The sequence below is a fragment of the Coffea eugenioides genome, chromosome 1, assembly GCF_003713205.1.
Source record: "Coffea eugenioides isolate CCC68of chromosome 1, Ceug_1.0, whole genome shotgun sequence".
NCBI classification, from domain to species: Eukaryota; Viridiplantae; Streptophyta; class Magnoliopsida; order Gentianales; family Rubiaceae; genus Coffea; species Coffea eugenioides.
The window spans coordinates 41,130,173-41,152,874 of NC_040035.1; the positions used below are offsets into that span (position 1 = coordinate 41,130,173).

At 35.6% G+C, this 22,702-nt stretch overlaps 2 protein-coding genes across 4 annotated transcripts; one reads left to right on the top strand and one right to left on the bottom strand.

The window, feature by feature from the left end:
* Positions 1 to 548: 548 nt before the first annotated feature.
* On the top strand, positions 549 to 7,790 carry LOC113751479 (5'-3' exoribonuclease 3-like). Its single transcript, XM_027295540.1, has 24 exons — positions 549 to 749; positions 1,027 to 1,132; positions 1,259 to 1,335; positions 1,988 to 2,179; positions 2,309 to 2,428; positions 2,526 to 2,588; positions 2,725 to 2,829; positions 2,973 to 3,113; positions 3,250 to 3,420; positions 3,508 to 3,585; positions 3,679 to 3,828; positions 3,928 to 4,080; positions 4,212 to 4,307; positions 4,394 to 4,486; positions 4,765 to 4,835; positions 4,915 to 5,043; positions 5,145 to 5,221; positions 5,314 to 5,354; positions 5,475 to 5,549; positions 5,816 to 5,961; positions 6,400 to 6,450; positions 6,535 to 6,610; positions 6,884 to 7,333; positions 7,394 to 7,790. The coding sequence occupies exons 1-24, from the start codon at positions 594 to 596 to the stop codon at positions 7,547 to 7,549; spliced, it is 2,973 nt and encodes a 990-aa protein (XP_027151341.1). The 5' UTR covers positions 549 to 593; the 3' UTR covers positions 7,550 to 7,790.
* A 2,954-nt stretch (positions 7,791 to 10,744) lies between these two features.
* LOC113767677 (NACHT, LRR and PYD domains-containing protein 5-like) lies at positions 10,745 to 21,137 on the bottom strand. Of its 3 annotated transcripts, none has more exons than XM_027311962.1 (16): positions 21,033 to 21,137; positions 20,814 to 20,925; positions 20,025 to 20,093; positions 19,715 to 19,876; positions 19,545 to 19,618; positions 18,715 to 18,817; positions 18,202 to 18,244; positions 16,602 to 16,664; positions 15,790 to 16,019; positions 14,756 to 14,876; positions 14,563 to 14,666; positions 14,210 to 14,323; positions 13,963 to 14,133; positions 12,999 to 13,142; positions 12,776 to 12,921; positions 10,745 to 11,058 (listed from the first exon to the last, which is right to left on the bottom strand). In XM_027311962.1, the coding sequence occupies exons 1-16, from the start codon at positions 21,094 to 21,096 to the stop codon at positions 10,907 to 10,909; spliced, it is 1,872 nt and encodes a 623-aa protein (XP_027167763.1). In that variant the 5' UTR covers positions 21,097 to 21,137; the 3' UTR covers positions 10,745 to 10,906. The 3 variants fall into 3 exon arrangements, with proteins under 3 accessions (XP_027167763.1, XP_027167688.1, XP_027167837.1); XM_027311887.1 differs by having other exon boundaries at positions 16,593 to 16,664; XM_027312036.1 differs by lacking the exons at positions 20,025 to 20,093; positions 20,814 to 20,925; positions 21,033 to 21,137 and having other exon boundaries at positions 16,593 to 16,664; positions 19,545 to 19,604; positions 19,715 to 19,847.
* Between the last annotated feature and the right edge of the window lie 1,565 nt (positions 21,138 to 22,702).

Consider the following 22,702-nt stretch of genomic DNA (forward strand, 5'->3'; position numbering starts at 1 on the left):
GAGAGAGAGAGAGAACAAAAGTAGAAGAAAAACTTTAAGATTAATTTTCTTTACTGACAATTTATATACTATCACAGTTAAAATCATAACAATTAATTAGAATTCAAATTTAAAATTTAGATTTTATATATATATCTGCATCTAATAATAACAATGTATATATTAGCGATTGGTATATATAAAAATAAACTCAAAATTTTATAATAATTTTGTAAAAACTTCATAATTTTTAGACTCCTATACTAGACTTTTGTCCTTCAATCTTTACTTTAGCAAAGTTATTGTAGAAAACAACTCCCACTAGCTCACAAGGTGTTCTTTATCGAAATTGATTTTAAATAAGTGTACAAAAAAAAAGTGTAAACAATGCCAACAAAGTGTACCACTTTTTTTTTTTTTTCTTTTTTCCTGAAATCTCCAAAGGTTTTTTGCGTCCTGCCAACCACAAAACAGTATAATTAATGCTAATTTAGTTGCATCCATGCTATGCGGGTCATATATAGAGATAGAATCATAAGAAGTAAAGCAAGAGAGAAGCAGAGGAAACTTGAAAGTTGTAAAGAGGAAAGTAGTATAGAAGAAAGAAAATCAACATGGGAGTTCCATCATTTTTCCGATGGTTAGTTCAAAGATATCCAAAGATAGTATCTGATGCTAATTCAGATGAAAATCACCATGGCTTAGAGTTCGATAATCTGTACCTTGACATGAATGGAATCATTCATCCCTGTTTCCATCCAGAAGATATGGTCTCTCTCTCTTCGTTTTCCTTCATGCATTTTTCTTTTGAGTTTCCTCGTACGTGTTTATCTTTTGTTGGTTTCCATGATGACTTCTGTTGTATTTGCATAAAAATTTCATGTTTTGTTTAGTAAGCTACCATAATTATCTATTGTCTTTCTGCTTTTACAAAAAAGATTTCCCCATTGTTCTTTTTTTTTATTATTTTATTTACTACTGACCAAGTTTTTTTTTTTGGGGGATTAATCAGAGGCTTAAGGTTTACTACTGTAATACTTTTTTCAGTTGTTTCCTCCGACTACATTTGAAGATGTGTTCTCCAACATCTACGAGTATATCGACCAACTCTTCAACATCGTTAAACCCCGTAAACTTTTGTACATGGCCATAGGTAGGTTAATTTTTCCATTTTGATCGATGCCAAATTTAATTTCACATCATTGTCTTTCGCAAGACAAAACAACAAAAATGGGAGAGATTTTAACTAGTTGATTAATTGACAATTTTCATGAGGCAGATGGGGTGGCTCCCCGAGCCAAGATGAATCAACAAAGAGCAAGACGGTTTCGAACCGCAAAGGATAATGAAGCTGCTGTGAGTAATTTTCTTGATTGCAACAATTAATCAAGTCAATGTTTGGTTCATTATCCCAATTGTAATATGGCGTAATATTCAGATGAGGCTATTCTTTTATAGGATAAAATCCTGAATTTCAACTATGATGCATAATCGAACGGCTTTGTCCCGATGTACCGATGTCCAATTCTTCATTTGGCACTAGAATAGCTGTATTAGCAGGACTTGATAGCTAGATCCGAGTAACAAGGGGTTGAACGCTACCTTAGAAAATCTACAATTGGTTACAAGTGGAGGATCTACACTTTGGCTAGTGGAGGCATGTGCTTCAATTCACCAAGGGAAAATTTTCAATTCCGAGTATAAAATTTTCGAAAGATTTATGCTAATATAACTGGTACAAAAAAAATTTTGTTTTTACCTTTTTACACCAATAACTGGTGGAAATTAATTATGAAGGAGTGGCTATGAGTGATCTGATAACGATTTCTAATGAAATGAACCAGTAACAAAATATATGTTACAAGTACAAAGCCAATGTTTTAATTAAGGGGTTTAATGTATTGGTGGCTATCTTCTTATACATGAAAATTCACTGAAGATTTTGTCTGGCTTGGCCACCGTTGGTTATGCCATAATGACCAATTATTTTCACTGATGTTTAATTCAGGAAGAGGTGGAAACGAAGCTGAGGAAAAAATTTGAAAGGGAAGGCAAGAAGGTTTTGCCTCGAGAAGAATCAGAATTGTCTGATTCCAATATTATCACTCCAGGCACAGAATTTATGTACTTATTGTCTAAGAAACTGCAAAACTATATTAAGCGCCGGATGACTAATGATTCGCGCTGGAGCAAAATCAAGGTGCATTGTTATTACGTACTACATTGGTCTGAAATGCAAGATTCATCAATTAATTATTGGTCTGAAATGCAAGATTCATCAATTAATTATGTACTTCATTAATCACTTGAAAAAATTGTTAAATCTTAGGTGATTCTCTCGGATGCAAATGTTCCTAGCGAAGGGGAACATAAGATAATGTCTTTCATTCGTGCTCAGCGCAGCAGTGAAGGTTATGATCCGAATACTCAGCATTGTCTATATGGCCTGGTAGCTAGTTAACCTTCCCCTTGATGAATATTTTATAGGAAGTTTAGCCTATTTGAACTTGAAAATTGGCAAGCTAAAGTTATTGATTTGAATGCAGGACGCGGATTTAATCATGCTTGCTTTGGCAACGCATGAGGTGCATTTTTCGATATTGAGAGAGGTAATGCTACAATCAACTGCTTTTTTTTTTTGGTGCTACCATAATTTGCCTAATTGGATAGTGCGTACTTGTTAAAATCCATGATTTGTTAATCCATACGGTCTTGAGTTAAATTATTTGTTGTCTTTCAAAACAGGATGTTCTCGTTCACGAGGAAATATTAAATGGAGTGTCAGAACTTGAACGTAGTGCCCGCAAAGCAGAATCATATTCAGGAAAGTGTAGGGGATGGTTTAAGCAGGTTGGAACTGTTTCCAAAACTTGTGATTCGAATGCAGATTCTTCTACTTTATTGCTTAATTATAGTTGCTCTAAGATGTCCTAGTGTTTAACATGTTGTGAAATGAAGAACTTCTGTTTTCCAATGTTTGTAATTTGCCAAAGGTTGTAGACAAGTCAGAATCAGTGCCAAAGCCCGCTTCCTGCCACATTGAGGTAGTATCAGCGTCAGAGAAATCAGACAGATGCAGTGAAGCGAGCAAAAAATTAAATAGAAGATTGCCTGTGATGAAAAAACCTTTTCAGGTGTGAGAAACAAACCTGAGAAACATTAGTATTATTGCACCAATGGTTGAACATTGCAATCATGTTTTGACAGAGAAAAGGGAAAATGGAAAATGACTTGTTTTTTTATTGACTCTCTTTGAAACTGTGTTTGCAGTATTTGCATATCTGGCTCCTCAGGGAGTACCTGCATATCGATCTGAACATAAGCGATCCTCCTGAGAATCTGAACATAGATTTGGAGCGTATAATCGATGACTTCATATTCATCTGTTTCTTCACTGGCAATGACTTCTTACCGCACATGCCCACTCTAGAAATCCATGAGGTTTGTACTGTCTCTGATTTTGCAGTTAGATGTCTTGAAATAATTATGTTTTCTTGCTTTATACATTCTTCTTACTTATGATTACAGGGTGCAATTGATTTACTGATGTATGTTTATAAGAAAGAGATGAAGAATCTTGGTGGATACTTGGTTGATACACATTTGGTACCTAACAATATCTTGTATTAAGCAATCAATTACTGCAATTGCAACTTGGGCGTTTAACCGCCTTTGTTTTAATATAATTTCTGAAAGCAGATTGAGGACAAGAAAGGCAGATATATAAAATTGAAAAGGGTTGAGAAATTTATACTTTCAGTGGGTGAGTATGAAGAAAAAATATTCAAGAAAAGATTAGAAATCAAGGAAAGAAAGCTCAGGAGGATCCAATCAGAACTTTTGAATGCTGTGAGTGTTGACAATTGAATGATTCAGTGGCTAGTATTTCTTGGCCTGAGGCTGTCTGCTACATAAAATTAATTGGGATATCCTATAATTCTTGTCTAGCAGGACACTGAAGATGATGGATGTATTGAAGCAAATTTGTGGAGCAGCTTAGGAAATACCGATAATGCATTTCAGGATAGAAAAATGTCGGAGATTGTGGATTCTACAAGTGGTTTAGATGAAAAAGATATTTCTTTAACTGATTATTCTGAAGTAAGATATTACTCTCTCAGAAGTACTTCTTTTCATCACTGTATATCTCTTCTATTTGCATTTGTTTTTATAATTATTTCATTTATTTTAGTCTGCTGTCTATCTAATAGTTTTCGCTTCTAATGCCTCAGGTTCTGAACAATACAAAAGAGTTAATGCAAGAGTTGAAAGATCGCATCCAGCACCAGTCAGATACATTCAGAAATGGTGGCCTTTTTTCAGATAAGGTTAATGAAGTGGATATCTTTTGTCAGGCAGTTCATTAGATTTTTGATGATTGAAGATGACAGATGAATATTTGGACTAATTCCAGGTAAAACTGGGTGTTCAAGGATGGAAAAAGAGATACTATGAAGTTAAATTTTCTGCAAAAACAGATGAGGTGGAACAGAGACGTAGATCGTTGGTATGATATTACATGCTGTATTATCTTATCTCCTTAGTATTGTTATAGGTAATAATGAGATCAATCTTCTGGTCACAAAGCATTAGTTGTTCGTTAGATTATGCTGAGACATATAAACATTCCTTCAAGCATGAGGAAGATTTTTTTCAAGTATCTAGCTTATACAATCCCAACGCATAGCATAGGAGCATTATGTTGATTTTTATCAGGAAAAAGCAACTGATTCTTTTGCTTAGTATTGCACCTATTTCTAGTGATTTCACCATTCTGATTTCTAGGTAGCGAAGTACACTGAAGGACTGTGTTGGGTCCTAAAGTACTACTTTTCTGGAGTTCCATCATGGACTTGGTAAGAAAAATTCTGCAAATTTCTGGGATTGAGATAGACTTGTTCACTAATATATGTTCCGTCCAATGTATCCCACTAGGTTTTATCCATTTCATTATGGTCCATTTGCTTCGGACCTAAAAGGCCTTACTCAAGTGAATGTGAAATTTCAAAAAGGTCTACCTCTGAAACCTTTTGATCAGCTCTTGGCTGTCCTCCCTCCAAAAAGGTAATTTGCCACCCTGATTTTTGTGTATTGGAATCATTTTGAGATTACTTTTATTCTTACCGTATTCTTTTATTCTCCGACTTCTGACGAGTGACAAATAGTTGCCACGCTCTTCCTGAAGCATACAAGAGACTTATGGTTGATGCAGATTCAAGTATTCTTGAATTTTATCCAGCCCGTAAGGCTACTTCTGATGTTTGTACTCAATTTAAAGTAGGTTAACCAGAATATAATTGACTATATTACTCATGTTGAAAATTTGATGTTCAGGTTTTGAGACGGATGCAGATGGAAAGCGCTTCATGTGGCAGGTTTGTCCTATATATCTATAAACAACTTATCTCTTTGTTAAACAACTTGAATCTTTTACACAAAATTTTAGTTAAACAACTTATCTCTTTGAATCTTTTACACAATTTTCTTCCTTTCAGGCTATATGCAAGTTACCATTCATTCAAGAAGACCGCCTCCTAGTAGAGACTAAAAAGGCTGAAACAGAATTAAAGGTTTGGAATATTTCCATTTGATATATCTGTATTTGCTTTGGTAGTATGCTTCTTTCCTTGTTGAGGGTTTTAGATACACATTGCTTAATCTGAAAGCCTATGTTTGAGCATGTAGCAAGCTCACATGTTAATTTTTGTTTTTTTTTAACTAATAAGCTATAGTCAATCTCACTGAAGCTGTGTGTACTGTGTACTACTGCATGTGGATTTGATAAACTTGGACCTTTGATTTTGACGATATGTTTAACTTCATTCACGCTACGTAGGACCATGAGAAAGAGAGGAATGCTGAGACTGCTGATCAATTGTTCATAGGGAGTTCAAGTGGTTTGGGTGAACAAATTAGTTCAGTCTACAAAAATTGCACATCTTTCATGCAGAATGATTATATCAAGATCAATGACATGTTGAAGTAAGCAAATCAACCCTTTTACTTTTTCCAAATTTTGTCTTTTTGTCTGCCTAGTTTCGTGCATGAAATTTACTGAAAGTAACTTAAATCTGTGACCTGGTAACTAACAGGTTTCTCCATTGTGCCTAAATATCATTGGCCAAATCGAATGCATAGCATTTCTAATGTGTTGATTAAGTAGCTTTATCATGGTTAAGAAGTGAAACAAAGTAAAATATCACCATTTGCTGGTTTGATCTGATTGTTATCTATCCCTTGAAACCAAAAATATTAATGGTTATCCAAGAGTATGGATCAGCATTCAATTCCAACACCTTGCAAGAGGTGGTTTGGATTGCTGAATTTGCGTGATGAGTCAATTGTATACCGTATAAGCTTGTCGTCACAGTTGCAACAATGGATTAACAATGGTGGATCTGTTTGTGCCATTATCCTCAGCGATGGACTGAGTGGGTTCATGCATCTTTGTGAAGCAGATCAAGATGTCTTGTAAGCAATCGCCGATCTCTGTTAATCTTGAGAAGTTTTCCTGTTGGATATCTGCTCACTGCTCCTGTTTTTGTTTGCCTGTAGCTGTGCATTCTACAAGCTTCCTTCGGACTATGTGCCTAAATGGCATCTTGCGGAAGGAGTAAATATTCCAGAGGAGGTACGCAAATGCATTTATCTGCTGGACAAGCTTAATCCTATCAAGTTCTCCTTAAAAGGAATAAAAATCTTGTCAACTTTACCAAGGGAAAGCATTTCTTCTCCAAGCCAGTTTGATAACTCCGATCAAAAATGAAAAAACTGATAAATTGCAAACTTCAAGCATGATGTAGATGTTGGAATTGGAAATAATAGTTTTCATTAATAGAGTAGACAAATGCTTATTGACTTGTTAAAATGCCTATAAAATTTGAATCACTATATATCCGTGCAGTCAATATCTGAAGCAGATATAGTGAAGAGAGAGCTTTGGCATGAATACAATGGCAGCGCTCCCAACAGAGCATTGGTAAATAGGAACCATGTTCAGAAATCTAGCCTAAAGAACAAAGAACCTGCAGTCATCAGCAAATTTGCTGGCACTGGATGGAGTGTTGGCAGAGGAAAACTTAACAACTCTACTACTCAAAGAGGGCCAGTTCCAGCTTTGAAGTCATATGCTCGTTGTGTAGGAAACAGTTCCTTTCCATCATCAAGTACCTCAACTTCTGCTAGCGGTCTTAACTGGAGGCCTGAAAAACTATCAAATACTTCTGCATCAGATAATAGCTGGAGCAGATGGCAAAATACGGACAAGGACTCGTGGCAGTCTAGTTCTACAAGTAATGCAAGTCCTGCTTGGAGGCAGAGCCAGCCATTTTCTTGTGCATCCCCTGGGCAGCAGGTTCATGGGAGAGGCCAATATTTTAAATCTTCTAATTCTTGTGCATCCCCGCAGCAACAGGTTCATGGGAGAGGCCAATATTTTCACAAGTCTTCTAATTCTTCTGCATCCCCTCGGCAACAGGTTCATGGGAGAGGCCAATATGTTGACAAATCTTCTCATAGTGCTTGGAACACTGGAAGCAGATACGGAAGGAACAATGGTGAACGGTGGTAGTTGTTTCTTTTGAACCATATAATAGGTGGACTGGAACGTTTTGAACTTTTGTCATCTGACCTGTAGAACTCTGAAACCAAGAACTTAAGAGATCAGTTATATTTTGCCATCTACCAAAGTAAACTACCTGGTTGTTGTTCGTTTCTTGGGCATGAATTTTGTGAGGTTTAAGCTGAGGAAGGTGAATCTTCTCTTCTGCATTTGTATCCAGATTCTCTGAAGTTTGGCTGTTTCTGAGTTCTTTCTATATAAGCAGGATTGGGATTCAAACTGTAAATATTAATTTTAGGATTAATTTCAAATAACACCCTTGAAAAATGCCTTTTCCTCACATTGTCCTCCCTAAATATTTAATTGAACCAATTTACTCTCTGTGGCATTACAAATTTCACAACCCGGTAAAATTAGATCAAGTAAATTTCTAGCTGCATGGTCCTGTGAAGTGGCCATATTACCCTACAAGTTCTTACGTTCCAATATTTTTTTAATATTTACTTTACAAGAAAAATTTCCAACACAATTTAGCTATTCCCCTGCATTCTATTTTTATGCAACTTGTAGCTTATTATCAATAATTGAGGTTGAGTTTGTTATATATTAGCTTACAACTACTATTTTTCATATGTTTGTTACAACTAAGAAATATATTTAAAAAAATGTGGTCGCTAAATACAGTATACTTCATGTTTTACACTTCAAAAGTTTTTGAATTAAGTGTAATTATCCAGAGTTCATTTTTACCTATTTTATTAGTTTAAAAGTCAGTTTGAAAATACATTTTGTAAAGCATTGGGAAGGCAATTTGATCAATTCATGAAACCAAAGTATGTGTGTTGCACATGGCTAATCTAACCCGAGATTAGGCTGTCCAACCCAATTGCACTGAGTAGGGGTATAAATGAGTCGAGTCGAGTTTTAACCTAATCGAGCCGAGTTTCAAGTTAATTTTACAAAACTCGAACTTGAGCTCGAGCTCAACGAGCTCAAAATGTCAAACTCGAGCACAAGTTTAAAAAATAAAATAAAAATAATTATTTTTATTTTTAAAAATGAATAAAATAATTATTTTTTAACAAATAATAAAATATTAAGGATATATATATATGTAAAATAAAAAATAAATATATATAATTGAGCTCGCAAGCTTGGTATTTTTGAGTTCGAATTCGATTTGATTAGTTCGATCTCGACTTGACTTCGATATTGACCGCGCTCGACTCGAGTTCCTATTCGAGCTGCTCGCGATCGGCGATTGCAGCCCTATACCTGAGTGAAAAAATCATAATGAGAAAAAGTGGTGCGGTGCATTCTACATTGATTCAATTAACATTCATGGGGGACAATGCGAGGAAGTGGCACTTTTCAAGGGGCTTTGTTATTATTATTATTATTTTGTATCAATCGGTATTTATCTATCCCACACTTACTTCTACTCCCACTCTAACTTATTCTAAGGGGCTTTATTATTATTATTATTATTTATTATTATTTTTGTCAATCGGTACTTGTCTACCCTACACTTACTTTTACTCTCACTCTAACTTATTTTAAGGGGGAAGGCCCAACTGGACCTATTGGCGAACTGACGAGAACTGAACTACCATCGAATCAGACAGGTGCACTATGCACCCGTATGAATTTAGACTATTTAAAATGGCAAGCCACGTATAGTAACAAATGGTGGGAAATAAGGTTTGAATCCTTGACTTCCTCTCCCACTAAGCCTTAAAGAAAAGACTATGGTAGTGGCCAACGGGCCAAAGCTGTTGGTTTTCAAGGGGCTTTATTGGATTCAGGCCCCTAATTGCATTTTGAACATTTAGAATTTTGTGGCATGGGGTGCATATGCCATCAGCCAATTTTAGCCTATCCCAAAAAAATGGCAAGAGCACTCGGTCCACCTCACCTGCACAAATACACGTTACCAAAAGCAAGAAAGATGTCCAAATACTGGACTTCCTGTTACTTCTATGATCTATCCACTTTGAACTCTCTCAGTTTTTCACTATATATGTCGTGAAGAATCAAGAGACTTGCGGTGGCAGGAGTTTGGTGGTGGTGCAGCAGAGGAGGAAACAGATCATATCATTTACGGCAGCAGCTTATAAAGAAGTTCAGCCGCTTCATATCTTGTATAAAGCCCACCTCTCTTGTCCGTTTGATTCACCTGATGTTTGGATTCCATATCCCACCAACACGTTCTTCTTTTTCTTCTGCAGCTGAGCATTCTTCATCTTTCACTGGTAACTCTTTACTTAAATAAGTGCTTCTACTATTTAACTATCCATGCAAATGAGACCCTTCTGCTTGCTCTGCATATTTAGTTGTTTTACATTATATTTCTATCTTCATTTTCTCTTCTAATGTTAGTCGCACAATTGGCTACCCATCTATGATGTACTTCTTTTTCTTCTTTTTTTCTCTTCGTGTACAGAAATATGCTATACAATAAGAAAATAGGAAGCTAGTAATTTTTCTTCTTCTTTTTTTTTTTTCTGTTAATGTTTGAAGAAATAATGCGGTATGATTATAGAAAAAGAAGGTTACAATTTGTGGGGTAAGATTTAAGAAACTATAATTAATGGAAAGGAATTAGAAATTATGTGGAGCTTGAATGCAGTTGCTTGGTACGTTATCTATGCAAGTCAGGTACTGATTTATTTTTCCATGGTAAATCAAGAAATGAGAAGAAAATAAGGCTTCATTTAGGTTTGACGGTGGATTGGTTTGTTGAACTATAAGTAGCTCAATAAGAATTTCATACTTTTTGGGGACGAAGCGTTAAACAAGTTATAGACATTGCAGGCCAAAGTTGATAATCAATAGTTTGCTAAGTTTTACCAAAATGTTAATCTGTTTAGGCAGTTTGTCAAGTTTTACAAAATTTACATCCTACACCACAATAATAAAGTTTTTCTTTATTCTTTTATCTTCTCCAGGCGAAAAGCTAATCACTTGAGTCTAAAGATCTAGTTTAATTGTCCTAGAATGTTTCCATAACGGATAAAACACTAAATCTGGTCACAGTTTTACTGTTCCTGCACTAACAAATGGTTAAAAGTATATGGCTATTGAAAACTAGAAAATTCAATTGTTAGTAGCGACTAGAGGGCAGTGGCTGCATTCTTACTCCAAAGAACTAGAGATTTTTATTTTCATCCTAACTTTTAAAACTTGAGAGGACAGGCCAAGAAATGAAACAGCAAGAACAAAGTAAGATGAATGTATAAAAGGTCAAACAATTCAATCACAGTCAACATTCTTTACAGCTTTTATGTATTGACAAGTTGAATGTCTCTAATCTCCGCAGCTTTACCATTCATTAAGATTTGAGCAACCGTCCTTCGAAAAAAAAAGCTAAGGATCCTGGTCATAAGGGCCATCTGGGTCGTATGAAGAGTCAAGTTTGAGAATGGATTTTCTGTTCATTTTCAGTTCATCCAGCAGAGAAGCATCAGCAAATCGTACCAATGAAGTATTTCCTCTCAAATCCAGATGCTCTACTTTCCCTAATCAATATCACAGATAACACAACGGGGTCAAAATGAAACTCTCATCAGAAAGAACACTAAAACAAGGTCAGTAGATTATCAAACATCTAAATGCTGGAAAAAAGAATGCGGTGCTTTTTGAGTGGCTAATTTTTTATCCATGGGTATCAGAAAATCCTCTAGAACTCTAGTAAGACAATTTTGGGAAGCATGGGCACCGAGTGGTGCTGCAAAAGATGGTTTTCCCTGCTAAAGTTATGAGAAATAGTCGTGTCATGCAGGAAACAAAAACAAATTTACGCAAAGTCTTTGAAAGAATGCTGATAGTTAATCAGGAAATAATAACTCGTGAAATGAATGAAGTGACGTCACTAAGTGAGAAAGGGGTTGCTTTCTGTAACCTGGAACTTCACTTAAAAAGTCCCAGCGCGATGGTATTGAAGGATAGTTTCATTTTAACATTATAGATCAGCTTTCTCAAGGGTAATGGCTGACTGTACACCTTTCTTGTATTCTTCGATGAAGAAGAAGCACAGAAGGAATTTGAAGAAACCTAGTAAACACTGAAGAGAGCAGGCAAACAACAAAACGCTGAACAAGTGTAAAATCAGTCACAACAAAACTAGTTTGCTGGAATTGAGTGCACAATGTTTCCAGATTGCTACCCCTCCATCACACCCCCACCCCAGCAAAAAAAAAAATTATAATAATATAATTAGGTGGTAGGCTTGAGGCTCAAATCCTCCAATAGAAAGAGTTCAGTGACAATTGTGCGATCTCAACTACTAAATTCATACTAACCTATCCAAAATATTTGCAATATGTAACGTAACCTTCATAACTTATGGTCAGTATCTGGCCATTGGAAAAGAAATAAGCCTATGCGAATAATCACCTTGTATCAAGATGTTAACTTTGCAAAAGATATATTGGTTGGATATCTTGATAAAGTGTCAGAACCAATCAAACAGGTTCCAATTAAGGCTCTCATTGGCAGCAAAAAATGTCATTAACTATTTTTTTCAAAATTCCCTTTATGCTCACTCTTTTAAAATCGTCTGATACCTCCATTTAGAAAGATGTACTCCCCTTCATTAAGATAAAGTTTTCTGAACTTCATTTATATTAACTCTCGCTTCAAATCTTCTGATACATTCATAAAAATGATCAGCCACTTAAGTGACTTGGGATCCTGCCATAGTGGCTCAACTCTATGCAAAACTTGCCACCATGGATGTCTTATCTCTAAGTAAAACTTTCTGAGCCGGAGATAAAAAGGGATTTTACAGCTCTACTGCCACAATAAACCATTGAAAGGAGCATAGATGTAGTGAGAATGTGGTGTTCACCATACACAACACTTTGACAGGCCTCCTATCCATGGTTCTGGTAATTATGCAATTTATTATCTTGTAAAGGAAAACTCCATACAGGATTATAAAGCATGAACTTAGACAGACTTGAGCCGTACTTGGACAGACTTGAGCCGTTATGAACCACCTTTTAAGACCACAATTTCTTCTTATATGTGTGAAGTCCTTAAAAGCTTCTTCAGGAAGTTGTGATGCATACCAAGACTAGACTTGATTAACCAAAAAGCAAATATCAAACAGAAAATATGTAACCTGACACACATATTTCACGGCCATGGCATGTTTAGTTCAAACAACTCACGGGGAAGTATGATGTATCTATTGTCCAGCACAACAGAATAACCAAAACTAGAAGAACATACCTCTCATAGCTTTCAAGGTGGAGCAAATGATTGACAAGGATTCCACAGGCATGGAATTACATCTGGCATCGATTGCAGTAAGTTCCGGAGCACATGAAATGAGCTTTGACAGGAAATTTGCAGTTTCAATCCCACCGTAATTTTTGCTGTATGAGGTAACTCAGCATGTTAATTGTATGCACAAGGAATAAAAAATGTAGGGACAATAAGAGAGCCACTGAACCTGATATTGATGTAAACAAGCTTCAGGTCCCCCATTATTTCATCTTGTGCTTTCTGAAAGCCGGGAGGACCAAGATTAATATCATCAATGTCAAGGGATTGAAGCCCCTTAGAGAGAAACTTTCCCAACAATGCCCCAATTTTGCTGAACAGATATATAGTGGACAAAAGCATGAAAACGAACACCCATCATTACATCTGGAAGATATCTTGAATATATATACTATAGTATAAGCAGGCATAGAAGACTCGATCTGAAAAATATACACGGGTGAGGGATACCATCAAAAACAAATGAGAAAGAAGGGCATCACAAATTCATCAAGGCACAAGGTACTAACGAGGGACAGGATGGACTGATATGATTGATTCTATATACAACTTTTGCAGCACTAAGAACTTAGAACTAGTCAGAAATTTCACTTTGTGCATCCACCATAGGTTATTGCATCTCAGTGTTTACACTAATAACAGCTAGGATGGACCAAAAGTTAGGTCAACATTAATTCACCAAGAAGCAACAAAACTTTAGTATAACACGTAAAAGGAGCAGATGGTAAATTGAAGTATGAACACAAGAATAACAGGCCATGTCAAAAATGCTTAGAAGGCAAAAATGAAGAAAAAACTTCAATGAATTAAGGGAAGAACAGGCACTGTAATATTTCAAGAAAAAGAAAGCACTACACAAAACCTAAGACAAGCAGAGAGAAAAACAACTTGGGTCTTCATTGAGATTTATCAGAGCCAATATATAGGGAAAATATTCTGTTATCATGACGTGGACCAGATTGATTGGAAATTGCATGCACAACTCCCATAATTAAGTTCCAAGAGAGAATGAAATATCAATCAGCCATCAGGTAATTCCAACCAAACCATGGTTTCAGCATTCCCTGCCAAGTCAAATCGGGGACTGGTTTGATGTTAGTTCAATGAAAGCATGAAAATTCATGCCTACAAACCTTCCAAGGTTATTCTCTCCAATACAGAGGGAGGTCAGTGGCTTCTTCCATCTTGACAGTACATTTAAAAGTTGACTCACACTGTTGAAAGTAAGCTCACATTGTCCCAACTTCAGATCAATGAGCGAAAAAGGTTTCTCTGACATCTCAACAAAATAGGGCATCATATTCCTATAGATTGCAAAATACTGCATTAGCAGAAAGCTAGTACTTTAAAACTGTTGAAAGAATGTGCCAGTCTACTAACTTGATTCCATCATCCTCAATAGGATTATCACTTAAATCAAGACTCTCCAACTTAGGCATGCAAACCAGCGCATATTTAAGAAAGTCTACGTCATCTCTCTGCAGATTATTGTTCCTGAAATTAGAAAGAAAAAAAAATCAAAGAATTATGTAAAAAGCAAAGGTCTGATAAACTTTAAGGCAGCCTCTACAACCTCATCGTTACACTGTGGATAAAATGAAAGACATTCCATGCTCCAGACATTAATGTGATATCCCCTTGTCAGGTCTATGGCTAATTAACTCCAAGAAAGATTTCATTCATCTTCAAGAAATTTGAATATTTACTAATCATCAGGAGATAATGTCATGTACCTTAGATTTAGCACCCGCAATGATTGCAATGACTTGCCTATTCCTGAAGATAACTGCTTGCCAGGTCTAGACGTCCATTTAAAATGGGATGGCCATCCAGACATCTGCACTTTGCATGTTAATATCCTTAAAGGCTGATTGTCAACAGAAATGTTTGTGGTGAAAATCATGTGATACGTATATTAAAACTTACATAGTTTTCTGAAAGGTCCAAAGCAGCTATATTAGACGAAGAATCAAAGAGGACATCCAAAATCATTTCCACAAAATTTCGACGAAGGTGGTCATCAGATAAGCTTAACGAAGACAAGCACCTAAAGAAATAAAAGCATCTAAGAATTTCAAACTACTCATATAAATTTTCTCAGTTGACATGCACCCTGATGGAAACCTTGACATGAACTTTTAAAGGATGACTAGCAATGCATACAGATTGTTCACTCTGACACTAGAGATCAAAAGTTCTCCCTGCCATTATCCTAGTTCAATTCTTTGACCAAAACATTTTTTAAAATTTATCTACCTCAATGAGGAAGTGCCTACAAACAAACAGCAACATGTTTAATTCCTTTGAGAGGCACGATGTTTTTCACAAATCCAATAACAAAGAAGTGAACCAACTAAGTATACCATTATCTTGGGAACACACTCTTGCTACGACGGACTTTGACTAAGCTATCCAAGTTTCTTGCCTTCTTAACCAGAAACTTTATGAAGTTTAAGCAGCAGTCCCCAAAAAGAAGGCATATTATGTTCTTCGATTCATTCTTGAGCTCATACATAAAATAATATTGCCTTTCATCATATCCATGGAAAATTTAGAAATTTCAAATGGTGGCTCACTTTAACTTTCTTCAGTACATAAAATAACTCAGAATCTGACCATTGGGTAATATTGATGATAAAAAAATATAATCTACCAAAAAAGCTATTATCAAAAAGACTTGATGGAATTAATTATGAAAACCTAGATCATCCCTTAAACGTGGTAAGCAAAGAATAGAAAGATGACTCCATCATGAGTGTATTGGCAATGAGTACAAAACATGCACAATACAAGAGAGAATGATAAAGAAGTTTTCAAAACAAAGCCTACTCATTGACAGTTAGCATGGCTGCATGAATCTCATTCTGTGCGCGCGCACGAGAGGGTGTGCGGGGAGAGAGAGAGAGAGAGAGAGAGAGAGAGATCTTTAAAAATACCGAAGAATGCAAAAGACAAAGTACCTTCCTGATGACAAGAAAGATGCCAAACCAGCAGGTAAGGTAGAAGAACTTGTATCCAAAAAATTTGATATCCTGATTGAGAAATGTTCTATTCCGTGTGTCTTGAGACCTTTGATCCACAATGAATCGCATATAGCATCGATAAATGATGTTGAAAGCTTGCAATGAACAAATTCAATAGATTTTAGAGTTTCACTGTTTTGCTTCAGAAGTTCACATATGCCATCAACCTGTCACAGAAAGCAGCCAGTTAAAAAGATATTAAAAATGTACACATTAGATTTCTGGAAGTTTATTGCCAGCGCTGAATACATGAGACAAACATGAAGGAAAGCACACACACTTAAAGGTCAATAAAATGAATATGCCACTTAATTTCAAAAGAAACAATAAAACGACTGGCCAACAGAATCAATTTAACCTTGATTTCAAAAATAGAGATGAAAAAGAAAGTGAAAAGAAAATTAATTACATGATTTTGTTTTTCTTCATTTTTCTGGATAGCGTAAGCTTGCTCTTTTCTAACATAACCAACAACCATTTGGTATCACATAAAAACCACTATTATCAGTGCAACGCCCTTCGGTTATATTATTCTAATTTATTTCACCAGTTCTAGAAACCACTCTGTTCTACTACATAACCTACCAAATATTCAGCATTGTAAACACCAAATGTGATGATCCCCTTTTTAAGGAAATATGCCAGCAACCCTTACCATTTTATGCAAGCATGGAACAAAATGTGCTTAGCTCATAAAAGTTACAAAACACTTGGAACCAAAAACAAACATCAAAACTTACAAAACTTACATGATCCTTCAACTTTATCCAGTGTATCTCCAAAGTTTCCAAGTTACTGGTCCTTAATAAATCCTGCAGATATACTCATGATCAGATATTCCCCAAGGAGATGAAAAGATGCGTCAAACTGTCAATCAGATTCCGTCAAGAGCTTTACCTAACATTGATGTACAACAGCCTAATTTGAAAAGCAAAATTCATATACGTTTTAGTGTACGTTTAATAAATGGTAAATGACTTTTCCTGCAAACAACAGGATAATCATAGACATGTAATCAGGCAGGCATAGAAAAATATGCAGAATGTATCACTCTTAGTTCAGAAGCTAAATCAGCTTAAGAATACTTGGACACATTCATTGCATTTACTAATTTCAATTCAAAATTAATTACCTCATGTACGTACAATTACTGAATAAGTCATTTTCTTCTTACACAAGATATTGATAGATTCATTCACTCATATTCATTTACAGGGGAACACATCTACCATAAAATGATTTGGGAACCATGTTAATCTGCCGATGGTCAAAGTTAAAGCATTAAAAGACATCTCAAAGTTCACAAAAAAAAAAAGGAGCACACGGTAGCAGTAAAGATGACTTCCAATCATGAAGTCAAAATCTACATTTAGAAGATACCAATCCACACAAATACAAGATTATAGTCATGACAGGCATTCTAGTTAAAGCTTCAAACTCTATGGCAGCTCAGGATATAACAGGGACATTTTAAAAGAATTTTACAGCTAATAAGATGAAACAACAAAGACAGCAAAAGAATTTCAGAATCCTGTAATGGAGTAAAATTAGAAGCAATTATAATGAAGTAGGGGGAGAAAATTGGAGTTTGTTTACTTAAACAAGCTGCAGGAGTCATATTGATTCAGAATTTTATCACGGTGTTAGGGATGCCACTGGCACTTCTATCATTTGCTATTCTTCAGCATAACTATCAAATTTTCTTTTGGGGCCATATATCTATGCCAGTAAACAAAGTTCGTAGCCTAAAGAAATCTAATCTTTTTATGAGGCAAGATACAGCTAGAAACTTCTTTGTCAAATGCTCTGTTTGGTGCTCAAACAAACCTAGCCTTAAGCTCCTTTTGGCATGTTCCAGTCTGAAAGGGCAAAATAAACATTTTCAAAAACCAGGAAGCTCTTCCTACAGAGCGCACTCCCTCTTTCCTCAATGTCCACTACAATGCTCAAAGGAATCTACCGTACTATCCTCAATATTACTCAGGCCACCAAGAATACCGCATTTTACTCAGTTTTAATGTGTTTTCGCATACTCAGAGTCCATTTCATCTATACTAATTATCCTTCACTACCAAAGCTACTTAGAGCTATATAGGTTCACTAGCTATTCTTGCCGAATCACCCTGAAAAGTTTTGAATTCTGTTTTCTTACTGCATATCAGAACCAATTATATGCCAATAATTAACCTACAGTACCATTGAAGACATTGTTAAAAAGGATCTACAACATTGCAATGGCCTTTTATGTATGAGTAAAGCAAGGAAACCAAAATTTTAAACAAACACCTCTAACTAATTCATACAGTATTTAACCAAAACTATCAATCTCACACCGTGAATTTAACTTACACAAATTTCTGGAAGGCAAAGAGCACTGGGGAGTCTCAGGCGTCTGCAACAAAGAAAATATGGACCGATGAATCTAACTCTCAAGAGTTTAGCACCAAAAGAGCAAATGATTGATACATTATGTGCCAGAAAACATACTTGTGCTCTAGTCTTTCATTTTTCTTAGCAGTAGTAGCAATTAATGAAAACTAAGTATACACAAGAACCTTTATCAGCCTTAAATAGATCCCACCAGAGTATATGCCATTGTTCTTGAGATATCGAGACAAAAGTCACATTGGGTTTGTTCTCGGTTGATTATTTTAGCTGATCACAAATTGTGATTTTAAATAATCAGTTTTTGTGATGTTCTCATATGCTTTTGTGTTCAGAATATAGATTTTTTAATAAGCAAAAAAGCTAAAATCCATAAACAATCAAAGAGTAGCTTTTACAAATTCTGATTATTCTCTACAATCACTCTCCATATTCAGATTTTGCAAAATCTAAAGCAAGCGAGAACAAGGCCAAAACCTGGCATATAATCCAAAATGTTGGCAGTGATCTGAGAACTTTGAGTAGTCACATGCTGAACTGTTCATATGCTCCCAATACCCTATGCATCTTACTATGGTAGCTGCATGGACCAAAAGCCATGTATTTTAAGTGGCTCTCTGTTTTGACGATTAACAGATTCAAATAAAAATTATAAAACAATTTAAGCATTTGACGGAAAGTGAGCGATAGAAAAGGAAAAACATTGACGAAAAATCGCAATCTTATACTCCTCAGTAAACTCGATAGGGGCTCAGTCTGACAGGGACTTAAGTTCTTTATGAGCCAGTTAATCAAGATAGATAATCCTTCTAGCCATGAGAACATATTTAATAGAGGAGCCTTAGAAGAGTTTCAGCAGGCGGTTACCAACCTTAAGTTTCACCTAAACAGACCAGTTCACTGCTGAGATCACAAGCACGTGCAGAGGAAGAATTCATGTCAACTAGAATGTCATTTTCAGCCAAAAAAGTTCAACATGAAACCAGGATCCCAAAAATAAGATTAGAGATGTTACCATACAATATATAAGTATTACAGAAAACATATCTTACAATCACAGGCGGGAGTCAAATATGAAGGCAGTGTTAAAGCTATCAGGTTTTCTCGTGAATTCAATTTTCAGCAGTTGAATAATCAGTATGTAGGCTAAGACCCACAGTTTTAACCTACTACAACTTCAAAAATTAACCAAGTTCATCTATTAGGCAAACTAAGTGATATGCTCCCTTGATCACTGAATCATTTTAACCAAGAACAGAATGCACAAAGAGCAACACTCAAATTTAAGAAGACAAAACCATGCATACCTGGGATTTTTATCACTCCAATTCCATCACTAAAAGAAGGGATCATTGCTATCTCTGCTGCTGCATCGAGGCAACTGTTCTCAGGTTGACATAATAAAAGTATAAGGATTACAGTGACACAACAAAGGACAAATTATTCTAATAAGTCCCATTCAATTAGATGTAAATACTTCTGTAAATGTCTCTCCCAGTACATCTGCTGCCAATCATCTCTTAGTTCATGCTTTGCTTCAAATTGTTTTGCCAACCAACTAATTGAATGAATCTGAGCACCACAATCACCCCAACGCACCTCATACAGCTTCTTCCATGCTCCCTCAAAGTTCAACCATCTGCCAGGTAATGCATATGCTGTGAGACTGGCAAACTTCTACTTATTCTTAATCATTTTTATAGCTCTATTCTGAACATCCCTATAATTCAAAATACACATGCAAAATATTATTTAGATAGATCTACAACCAAATCTTTCTTCCAGACCTCTTACGCTTCCTTTGACTTCCAGAATTTTCATCCTGAGGTCCATTAATGCTGCATTCGTGGGATGGCCTGCACAAAAGGACTCATATTCTTGTCATGACATAAGTCGTCTCTTTGCATAACCGCTCACCAAGAACAAATGCAAACCAGGAAGAGCTGAAGTAAATTTTCCATCATTTATCAGCTTGCCAGAATAAGTGGTGACACCATCTAACTGTTTTACAGCAGCTACAACCATATTCTATTAGAATTATACTTTTAATACATGACCAGAACGCAAATGAACAAGACACGACTGAAATAATAAATTTTCTCCAAATTTTCCAGAAAATTCATTCTTGGTTCTCGAGCATTTGCTTCATTTGAATCATCGTCACAAAGCCCTTATTTGATTTCTTGCAGTAATAAATAAATTTCATTAACCTACATAAGCACCGCTTATGCCATGATCCCGTCCCCGCAATGTGTCTAAACATAATAGAAGAGGCAACTATTGAAAGCCCCTTTGAGTGATTTGGATTCACCTCCCCCCCGCCCCCACCCCCCCTTCCCAACCCAAAAAACCCCCCAACAAATTTGCTTTCTATCCTTTCCTACCAGGGCAGTTAAAAAATCTGAAAATTTCGAAATTTCACTTCGCAAATTCAAAACTGACAAATACATTCACTCATTCGCATAAAAACACAAATACATCGAATGCTGCTGCTACAACTATTACACATATCATCAAATTCACGCTATACACACAAAACAAAAAGTAGAATTAGGAATTTAGAAACATATACTGACATGTTTCTGTGTAAATTTTCCAAAGCCAAAGGAGTGAGGCGCGGCAACATCGAATCGAATAGTTCAGGTGGAATTTTATACAGAGTTGCCAGAAATTCATCATCACAACCTCCTGAAATGCAGAATTAATTTATATGAAACAAATTAGAGAAAAAAATTCTCATTGCTGAACTGAAATTTTCATCGGTTATTCAAACTATGATGAAGAAAGCTGATTACCGCGTAAAAGTTCATCGACAATTAAATTCAGGCATAGACTAAGCAGAGATGGAGCTTCCGCCATTTCTTCTCAGTGAGTACGCTACTATTTTGAAACATACGACACCGTTGGAGCTTTTCTGCTTTCTGGAGGTCTTTTTCATTTTGATTTCCATTTTTGGTGACAGGAGAATTTACATATTTGGTCCCTTAAAACTATGAGGTTATCAGTTTAGCATATTCAACTTTTGGATTTGGAATTTCTCCTAGCTAGTTAAAGTGACTGAATTTTTCTGCAATTCAGTCCACCAATGAGGGATTTATGGAATAAAACTTAATGGGTTAACACTTAAACAACCATCAATTCAACATTTGCTAAGAAAAATTTGTGCTTATGTACACATCAATTTGTATATTTTTTTGGGTAAATTATAATTTATCCCCCTATGGTTTAGTTTTTTTACATAACTTTCCCATGGTTTCAAAAGTTATACATAACCTCATTATGGTTTGGATTAAAGTATCAAAATGACGGAAATGATCATTCGTAATGGAGTCACCTAAAATGTCAAAAGTACTTTTATGTAAAGTTGAAAATTATTTATTAACTAAGAAATGTTATGTGTATATTTTGAAAACCATAAGGGGGTTATATGGTAAAACATTAAATCATACGGGTTAGTGTATTAGTATGTATTTATAAGGATAATTTCGATATTTTTAAAAGTTTCGTTATAAATGACCATTTCCGTCAGCCACTTTAATATAAACTATGATAGGATTATTTATAGTTTTTGAAACTATAGGGAAATTATATAAAAAAAAATACTAAACTACAGCAGAATAAAGTATAATTAGCCCTCTTTTTTTTAGATTTTTCCGGTGAGTGCACAAACGTGCCAATAGATAAAACACATTTGGATGATTTATTTGAGATATTTACTGTAGCATTTTTTGTGATGTGATGTATGTGAGATAAAAAGGTGATTGAGAAGATAAAAAGGTGATTGGGATTTGTGAAAACAAATTTTGCAAACCAAATTTGGCTTGTCCAAACAAACTCATTTTTTCCATCCATAGCATAAACACTTGTGTCGGTTGGCTCTTCACGTTTACGCGCGCCTTTCTTTTGACTATGTTCATATCGTGTATTTGTGCTGAACAGTAGTAATTGCATTGCTGAGGCTCGTCTCATTTCTGCAAGTACTTGTATTGGTGGTGTTGCTTTATATAAAGAATGTCAGTTTTATTGGTGGTATTGCTGAGACTCCTCAGTTAACTGAGACTCGTCAGTTTTATATATAATCAAATGCTTCAAAATCAGAAGAAACTATTTATTTGGCAATTTATTTGTTAGGGACTAGTAGGTATACAGATTTGACTAGATTAAATAAGTGCTATGGCACCACCATTGGATTTTTTTCGCTACACATGGAGCCTAAGGAGACTTGTGTGTTGGGAACTAGTAGATATACAGATTATACAAAAAAGGTGTTATGACACCATCCTCGGATTTTTTTACTACGGTTGGGGTTTGAACCCCGACCCAGAGCTCATCAAGAGGGACTTAAGTCCTCCCTGATGGCCAGGGAACTGGAGTGTTTATTTGGCAATTGATATGGTACCAAAATAGAAAGGGGGAAGAGAAACAGTTTGGTCCTCTTTCGGGCCAAGATCACGACCTTTGTCTG

What these genes read in the sequence shown, in the direction of transcription:
- LOC113751479 (XM_027295540.1), top strand. Translation starts at nt 594, where the DNA reads ATGGGAGTTCCATCATTTTTCCGATGGTTAGTTCAAAGATATCCAAAG. An exon ending in TGATGAAAAAACCTTTTCAG is followed by an intron (nt 3,114 to 3,249) that starts GTGTGAGAAACA and finishes CTGTGTTTGCAG; the next exon opens with TATTTGCATATCTGGCTCCT. An exon ending in GAAGCAGATCAAGATGTCTT is followed by an intron (nt 6,451 to 6,534) that starts GTAAGCAATCGC and finishes GTTTGCCTGTAG; the next exon opens with CTGTGCATTCTACAAGCTTC.
- LOC113767677 (XM_027311887.1), bottom strand. Translation starts at nt 21,096, where the DNA reads ATGGCGGAAGCTCCATCTCTGCTTAGTCTATGCCTGAATTTAATTGTC. An exon ending in TGGGAGAGACATTTACAGAA is followed by an intron (nt 19,619 to 19,714) that starts GTATTTACATCT and finishes ACCTGAGAACAG; the next exon opens with TTGCCTCGATGCAGCAGCAG. An exon ending in CTTGTTTACATCAATATCAG is followed by an intron (nt 12,922 to 12,998) that starts GTTCAGTGGCTC and finishes TACCTCATACAG; the next exon opens with CAAAAATTACGGTGGGATTG.